This window comes from Plasmodium reichenowi, chromosome 6 (genome assembly GCF_001601855.1).
Source record: "Plasmodium reichenowi strain SY57 chromosome 6, whole genome shotgun sequence".
NCBI lineage: Eukaryota > Apicomplexa > Aconoidasida > Haemosporida > Plasmodiidae > Plasmodium > Plasmodium reichenowi.
In genome coordinates, this window is record NC_033651.1 from 197,282 (window position 1) to 207,281 (window position 10,000).

At 21.5% G+C, this 10,000-nt stretch overlaps 2 protein-coding genes across 2 annotated transcripts in view; both read right to left on the reverse strand.

The window, feature by feature from the left end:
- PRSY57_0605100 (polypyrimidine tract binding protein, putative) overlaps positions 1–1,480 on the reverse strand; it is a gene marked incomplete at both ends in the record, with an annotated part of 3,127 nt that extends 1,647 nt beyond the window's left edge. The window contains one exon of the mRNA XM_012906427.2: positions 178–1,480. Coding sequence (XP_012761881.2) covers positions 178–1,480 — 1,303 coding nt within the window. The remainder of the gene's footprint in view (positions 1–177) is intronic.
- Positions 1,481–3,278: 1,798 nt separating this feature from the next.
- The window catches only part of PRSY57_0605200 (hypothetical protein), a gene marked incomplete at both ends in the record, with an annotated part of 7,167 nt that continues 445 nt past the window's right edge, over positions 3,279–10,000 (reverse strand). Inside the window, 2 exons of the mRNA XM_020114590.1 lie at positions 3,279–3,318; positions 3,478–10,000. The exon at positions 3,478–10,000 is cut by the window's right edge and continues 445 nt beyond it. Coding sequence (XP_019970661.1) covers positions 3,279–3,318; positions 3,478–10,000 — 6,563 coding nt within the window. The remainder of the gene's footprint in view (positions 3,319–3,477) is intronic.

The following is a 10,000-nucleotide window of genomic DNA, read 5'->3' on the forward strand; positions in this document are numbered from 1 at the left end:
AAAAAAAAAAAAAAAAAAAAAAAAAAAAAAAAAAAAAAAAAAAAAGAAATGAAATGAAATGCATATATATATATATATATATATATATATATATATACATATATATATTCAATACATATAAGAGTTAAAATATGACATATTATGTTTGTCTTATATTGTCTTATTTTTTATGGTTACGTGAGGGGGTTGGAAGAACTCCGTGTGAATTTTGAAGTACTGGGAAATTCTTGGTTTTCTTTTCATTAGATATGGTATAATCCCATGAGCTTGAATTATTTCCCTTGATAACTAATTCTTTTAGAAATGAGTATTGAATATTTATTGTATTACATCCATCATATATATTTCTATTATGTAACGTTTTGATAGCTTCTTTTGCTGTTTCTACATTATCAAATTGTACTAGTGCTTGATATAAAACAGGATTTCTAGAAAAGGTAATTATTTTTTCTACTGTTCCACATTTACTAAATAAATAATAAATCAATTCTATATCAACAGGATAATGTAAATTAATAATTGAAACTAAGATAACTTTAGAGCATTCTGCTTTATTCGATTTGCTATTTCTTTTGTCTAATACATCTGTAGGATGGTTATTATGATTAGTATGATAAAAAGAATAATTATTATTATTACTACTACTGCTACTATAATTATTATTATTATTATTATTATTATAACTATTTATTATGTTATTTTGTTCCTCCATACTTTCCTTATTATCATCAATAATGTGAGATAATTTTACCTTTACAAAAGAGCCTTTTATTTGAGTTGGGTGTTCATTAAAATATGTATATATACTTTCAATTAATTCATCGTCATATAATTTAACTATAATATCTTGTCCATCAAATATAATTTCTGGATTCTTATTTCTTAAAAATGGTCTCATAAAAGATATGATATCTTCTTCATCTACTTTCTCCGGTACGTTCTTTAAAAGTAAAACACTATTACCATTATTTTTTTCTTTTTTTAAAAAAGGCAAGGATGACGTATATCTACTTCCTTTCCTTTTTTTACAATCATTTGAATAATATTTTGTCGATAAACAATTATTACCATTATTATTATTATTACTATTATTATTATTATTATTATTGTTGCTATTACTGTTCATAATGTTGTTATTATTGTTTTCGTTATTTATTTTATTAACTTCATTATCTTTTATATTATTATTATTATTATCAATTTTATTTAAACTATTAAAAATATTATTATTACTATTGTTTAAATCACACATATCATTATTATGACCATTCATTATGTTGTTATTATGGTTATCATATAGCAGCCCATCTTCATTTATTTCAAGAAATGTACTCATATTTATTTTAGAACCCCCATTATTTTTTTCATGATATAGCTTAGGGTTATCATAAATGTCATCACTACTCATTAAATATCTTTTAACTCCTACTTTATTTTTCTCCCTGGTGTTCCGATCATCTGAAAGGGTTCGTTTATTCATCTTTGATAATATATATGTATATATATAAATATAAATATATATATATATATATATATATATATATTTATTTATTTATTTATTTATTTATTTATTTATTTATTTTCTTTATTATTGTTTATCTAATTCATTTATATATTCCTTTCACACCATATAAACTTATCTAACTTGTTTATTTTGTTTTATTTTATTTTTTTATTTATTATTTATTTTATTATTATTTTTTTTTTTTTGTTTTTTATTTTTTATTTTTTTTTCTTTCCCTCGATTTTTTTATATTTTTAAATAATCACTCAAAATATATATATAATAATATATTTATATATATTAACTTATCCTTATATAAAATTGAAGAATTATATTATTTCTTTTTTATATGAAACCAAATATCTTCATTTTTTTTTTTTTCTTTTTTATATATATAAAAGTAATATTTTAAAAATTTAATGTTTCGATAATTTTTGAATATATTTTTGAATTTTTTTTTTAATTATATAGTTTAATATTGTAAATTCGTCATACAAAAATGTAATTATTATTATTTTATATATTTTATATATAATATATATATATATATTTATATATATATATATATATATATAGAGAGAGAATACATTTTTAAAAAAGAAATATTTTACTTTTTAACTATCATTGATAAGAATAATAATAAATTTTATATGGGATATATTAAATTAACATTTTTATTAAAAAGAAGTTATTTTCTTAATATATCATATATACATAATATATATAAATATATAAATGTTTATTTTTTTTTTTTTTTTGAAAAATAAGAGAATAAAATAAAAATATAATATTATTCTTCTTAAAATATAAAGAAATATATAAAATAAGGTCTCATTATATTAAATTAATAATATATAATATTTTTTTTTTTTTAATATGAAAACTGTACCCAACCTTCTTATGGACATATTATTATATGTATAAAAATTTAGTAGTACAATAATATATTTATAAGATATAGAGAATGGAAAAAAAAATACTACCATTTTTTTAAATATATATATATAATAAACATATCTTTTAAATAAAATATTGTACATTAAAATTGTAATATAATTTATATTTTATGTACATGTAATTATATTTAATAAGTTTCCTTTTTTTTTTTTGTTTTTTCCCTATTTTATTTTCATAATTAAATATATATATAATATATATATATATATATATATATATATATATATTGTTGTTATCTAAAATATATATTTATTTTTCATATATACGATGGACATCCATAATTATTCATTTTTTAATACATCAAGAGAAAAAAAATAAATGAATCCTTAATTATCAAAATATTTTATTTGATTTCATAAATTTATAAGGACGCATTAAATGATACATATATTAATATATATACATATTTTACATATTCCCATTAAAAAAAAAAAAAAAAATATATATATATATATATATATATATAAAGTACCATGTCATTTTATATATATTCATATATACATTTGTATCATATTTAATTTAATTTCTTTGGATAGTTAATTAAATCAATATAATGTTTAATTTAATATGTAACGAGAATAATTATATTATATAAACTTGAATTCTATGATATATATTAGTATAAAATGGAAAAGAAAAAAAACACAAAAATATATATATATATATATATATATAAATATATATTTATTTATATGTTATACCGAATTATTGCTTAAATACTTCTCGTAGTAAAGATATAATTGTAAATTTGGAAAAAAAAAAAAAAAAAAAAAAAAAAAAAACTCATGTCTTATGTTTTTTTTGTTTTACTTTAATATTATTGCACAGAACTATTCTTATTCGAACTATTCATTATTCTAAAAAAAAAAAAAAAAAAAAAAATAATAATAATAATACAAAAAAAATAATATATATATATATACATATGAACATATATATATCACATATCCCGTTTAGTTCCTTTAGAACATAAAGAACCAGCTGTTGTTCATATATTTTTTCATTTTTCTTGTTACCTCTTTAGTAGTTTGCTTATCTGTACCAACTTGTCTTGTAAGATAAGAAGCATGTTTTTATTATATGGGTGATAATTTGGTATATTGATATATTTTGAATATTTTTTATTTTGATTATCTAATTCATTAAAGGCTAATATATTACTCTCATTATTTAATATATCAGTATGCAACATTAATTTATTTTTTGACCTTATATTATCATTATTTTCATTCATTTTTCTTATACAATTTTCAATATCATATAAAAAGTTAGAAATGTTATTAAACATATTTTGTATAAACACAGATGCATTAGTTTTAAGAAAATCAGGATGATGTATATCTAATTGTTCTAAACATTCTCTTATCCACTTAATTCGGAAATCTACTGTTTCTATAGTTAAATCGCTAGATCTTAATAAAGACTCACATAATATTTTACATATACCTAATAATACGGGCTGACTTATAGGTAAACGATCTTCTGATAATAAATTGCTATGATATCTACAACATAATTGTAGTATCCAAAATGCGTTTGTATTTTTTTCTATATCCACAGATAATGCTAATGTAAAAGCTTGATCATACTCTTGTTCACTTAATAAATGATTAATTTTTCCTTTTATTATAATATCTGCCGATGGGTCGTTTGTATTGGGAGGATTCACATTATTACTATGATTATATGTATTTATATTCGTACTCACACGACCATTCATGTGATTATTCAAAATGTTATTCATATTACCATTCATGTGATTATTCAAAATGTTATTCATATTACCATTCATGTGATTATTCAAAATGTTATTCACATTACCATTCATATTATTATTTATAATTTCATTATTCATATGGACCACATGGACACCCTTATTTGAACTAACAACACCTTTCGGAATAACACTTAAAGATTTTACACCCTTAGACATAATGCCCTTTTCATTAACATTAGTAACAGCATGATTCATGTTCATATGGTTTACCTTCGAATTTACAAAACTACCTGAGTGGGCATAAGGTTCTTTAACACGTTTCATATTTGTAAGGGCTACTTTTGATTTAACAACATTATTTTTATTGACTTGATAATTGCTATTTGTACTAGATGAATGCATATGTTCCTGATAAGGATCTTGTTGATTATATTCAACGATCATCATCTGATTATTATTATTATTATTATTATTTACACTATTTAGGTTAATTTCATTATCCATAGTTTCTTTTTCATCCATTATACTTTTATGCTGGTAAGAATTACAATCATTTAATTCCTTAGGAACCTTATTCATTTCTTCACATATAGTGTTCATTTTTTCATTTATATTATAAATTACTAATTTTAAATCATTTTGTAATAATTCAATCTTATTATTTAAAGCTAATAACATATCATTATTATATTGTTCACATTTTTCATATATACTTTTTTCTAAAGTATATAATTCCTTAGCTAGCCAATTTTTATTATCTGATATCAATGAATTAAAAGATTCTTTTATCGATTGGAATCCTGTATTATATGCTTCTCTCATACCAGGGACAACACTTTTAGAAAATTGTATTTGTATTTCAGATGATATAAGAGAAGGCATTATTTTTTTGAGAGCATTATGATGATTTTTATTAAATATATCCATAACTTCTTTATTATAATTTAAGATATTATAATTATTATTATTATTATTATCATTATTGCTATGATTAGTTGGTAAATCCTTTTGTTTTTTATATTCTTCTAATTTATTACATATATCTTGGAAAAGGATTTTTTTTAAACTTTCATTACCACTCTTTATACTTTTATCTCCATATATTTTTAACTCATCACACATAATTAGCAAATTGTCATTAAGTTTATTTATACTATTATTCATATATTTTTTTATATTAATTATTTCATTTCCTAATTTATCTAATTTAATTCCATGTATATTATTGAAATCATCTTTTATTTTATCCATATTATTTGTACTACCTACACACACATTCAAAATATTTTCTTTTTCGGTTTTTACATCATTAGTACTCTTTATTATTTCATATATTTTATTTATATTATTATTTATACTTATCATATTTATATTTAAATTCTGTTGCATATTCTTCATATATATAATTTCCTCATTCAGTTCATTTATTTTCTTATGATATTTATTTACTTCTTTCTTTAATTCAATACTATTACGATAACAGCTATATTCAATCAATCTTTTATCATGTTCATTAAATATACATGTATTCATATCATAATTTTCTCTTTCTTTATTATATTTATCAATATTTATTAATCCTTTACTTTTTGTATAACTTTTTTCATTTCTTATTTCGTTCTTTTCTACACAATTTATATTTCTCAACTCTTCAAATATTATTTCTGATACTTTTCTATTTATATTTCTATATACTTTTTCAAAGATGTCCTTTTTATTTAACGAGCCCTCTCTATCATGTAAATCGATATCATCCTCTCTCTTATCATCACCATGATCTAATATGTTATCCTTATTTTTTATTTCATCTTCGCTACGTATATTATTGTTCTCATTCACCATATTATTGTTCTCATTCACCATATTATTGTTCTCATTCACCATATTATTGTTATTATCCACCATATTATTGTTATTATCCACCATATTATTGTTATTATCCACCATATTATTGTTATTATCCACCACATGCTTGTTCCCATCCACCTTATTATTATACACAATACCATTATTATGCAAAAATCCATACACATTTTCATTCTCCATTTCTTTATCACACATACATTTTTCACTCATCCTGTTAAATAATAACAAATGAGATGTAGTATCCTCATCTACCATATCAGAACATTTTTTTATTGAAGATGTATCCTTATGTATCTCATTTTTAATAAAATCACTGTTGTTCGATAGGGTGTCTACCGTTACAGGATATGAATTTTTAAAGAAGCCTAATTTTTGTAAAAATGAATTTAAATTTTTTTCTTTCTTCCCAAATGTTTCATCTTTTTTAATATTCATATGTGTATCATCCATATTTATACTTGTTTTTATTACAAGATCATCTTTATTTTGTACATGTTCTTCTCCTTCTAGTTCACTTACATGATGGAAAATTTTATTGCCTTCCCCATTTCTCAACATATGATTATTTTGAAGAATATTATGAACATTGTAATTCGTATATTTTAAATCACCCAAATTATTTTTATCATATTTATTATTTAATAATATGTTTGTAATAAAACTTTCCTTTTTTTTTCCTTCCAGCAATTTCTCATTTTCTAATGAGCTTAAAATAGAAACATTCTTGTTACACATATTATCATCATTATATTTGTTCTCTTCTTCAACATCTTCTTCTTCACAATCCATATATTTCTTTAACGTATCTTCATGATTCGACATAATGATATCTATTTTTTTATTATGATCAAGGTTTTTTCTTATATCTTCCTCTTCCACATTGTTTACCTCAAAACTTGTTATTTTTTCCTCCTCCACATTTTTTATTACCTTACAACTTTTCATTTCCTCATCTCTTATTTTTTCCTCCTCCACATTTTTTATTACCTCACAACTTTTCATTTCCTCATCTCTTACTTTTTCCTCCTCCACATTTTTTATTACCTGACAACTTTTCATTTCTTCATCTCCTATTTTTTCCTCTTCCTCTTTAACCTTACCATTTGTACTGCTAGAAAATATTAAGTCAACAATATCTTTGGTATCGTTAAAGGGTCTCATTTTGCTGCTTCTCTTTTTTACACATATAGGATATTGTTCATTGAATTTTTCCCAAAATTCTGAACTCACCCCACTAATGCTATTATTACTCATATTATTGTTTATATTATCATTTATATTACCATTTATATTATCATTCATACTACCATTCACATTACCATTTGAGGTTCCCATATTTGCTGTAAAACAATTTTGTTCCTCGTCATTTTGATTATTATCCTTTATGTTCCTCATAATATTATTTCTATTCATCTTGTTCAATATATTATTATCATTCATATAAATATTTTCTTTTTCTTCCTTGTTCTTTATATCATGACTAAATAAAACCTTATCAAATGATAACCCACTAGTTTTTATTTCACCCATAGAAAAGCTCAACAAATTATCTTTATTTATATTACCATATATATCATCACAATTTATATTTTTTTTTTTTTTTTTTTCAACAGAAGATGTATGATCTAAGGATTTATTACATTCATTCATATCATATTTATAATTAATTTTATCACTATTTTGGTTAGTTAATATATCCACATCATTAGATATTCCTAATGTTGAAACAGATACATAATCATCATTTTTCATATTCCCTAAATAATACTCATTCCTCTTATGTAACAATTCTTTTAATTTATTTCTCATAATTAAATTGTTTTCTTCATTATTTATATATTTCTTTAAATATTCAAAACCTCCATTTTCATTTATATCTTCTGATGGCATATTATAATTATTTATATGTTCCATGGATTGGGGGTTCTCACTATTAAAAGTGTTCATATTCATATGAGCAATATTATTAACATGAACATTATTCACATTATCATTCGCATTATCATTCACATTATCATACGCATTATCTTTCACATTATTATTCATGTTAGGTATTTTTTCCATATCTTCACTTTGTTTATATTTCAAAATATTTACAATACTTTCATAAGGTTCACTCAATGAATTTTTCTTTACAAAATTGTAATGATGATTTATATCATCAATTTCTTTGTTTATACTTGTACATTCATCAAAGGTATATTTTTCATCCCCGAGGGTACTCTTAGCACAATGGTCTTTATGATAGGTACTCACATTATTACCATCATCATTTTTATCATCATTATTATCATCATTATTATCATCATTATTATCATCATTATTATCATCATTATTATCATCATTATTATCATCATCATTATCATCATTATTATCATCATTATTATCATCATCATTATTATCATCATTATTATCATCATTATTATCTTCATTATCGTCATTATCACCATCATTATCATCATCTACATCATTCTTATTTTCAGCAAGGAGAACATTACCATGTGCCATCTCATCACCGTCCTTCTCCGTACCACACACATCTCCCATTAACAAAGGTATTGGAGCCGAAAACGATTGCACGCTCACATTGTTTTTTGAAGAATTAAATATGATGGAAAACATAAATAGATTAATTATATTTAAAGAAGATGATGATACCGATACATTCAACACTTTTGTAAATTTCATTGCGTCATTTATTTGTAATAGTCTTATAGAACACAAGGGAAGTATTGATTTATTCGGGATATGAAAAAATTTGGGATGTATTTTAAAATCTAACCTTTTCTTATTGAATATTTCTAAAACAAACAGAAGACTTTTATTAACTTCTATTTTTTTTTTTCTCTCATTAGTAATGAGTTTATATGAAATATTAAAAAATACAAAAAATTCTGATGGATCTACGAATAATTCAATATTTTCAATATGACCCATTTTCTCTACATATATATTCTGTATACTATTTATATTCAATATATCAATGCATTCTGATAAATTATCACAAAATTCATCCACATAATATTTAAAATTAAAAACAGATATACAACAACTTTTATGGAATACTAATAAATAATACGATGATTGATTATTATTATTTTCATTAGGTGAAAAAAAATTGTTTATTATATGGACAGAATTTATATATAAGTTATCATTTTTTAAATTCTCATTATTATGTTCATTATTTTTATTATTATATTCTAAAATATTATCTTTTTTGTTATTATCCTTAACATTTATATTATCACCTTCCTCTTTTTTTCCTTCTGTTATTTCACTTCCTACATACACTTCTTTATGTACCTTTTGTAATTCTACACTTAAATTGTTTAAACCAACCAACGTCAATTTTAAAAAATGATTATTTCTATGAACACACCATATTAACATATAATAATTGTTAATTAATGCACATAAATATTTCCCATTTAAACTTAAATTGTATGTATTCAAAAATATTCTTCTTTTACAAAATTGTTCTTCTTCCATATTTAATTTTTCCTCCACGTTATTTTTTCCTTCCACGTTATTTTTTCCTTCCACGTTATTTTTTCCTTCCACGTTATTTTTTCCATCCACTTCATTTTTTCCTTCCACGTTATTTTTCCCATCCACTTCATTTTTTTCTTCATTAAATATATAATTATATTTATACATCACTTGTTCAAATGACAAAGTAATAGCACATAATGATATTAACTTATCAGTAACATCAATTTGATCTTTTAATTTATTCATAATTATTGTATTTGTTAATAAAGATAAGTTCCATATATATATACAATTATTATGACCAGTCAGGAAATACTTATCACTTTTAGGTAGCCAGCTAGCTTTTTTTGGAATTCCACTTTTTAAAACATTTTTTATATCTTTTAAAATATTATAATTTTGATTTTTTTTTTCATAAGGAGGGAAATTTAAGCATAAGATTAAATCTAATTTATATTCAT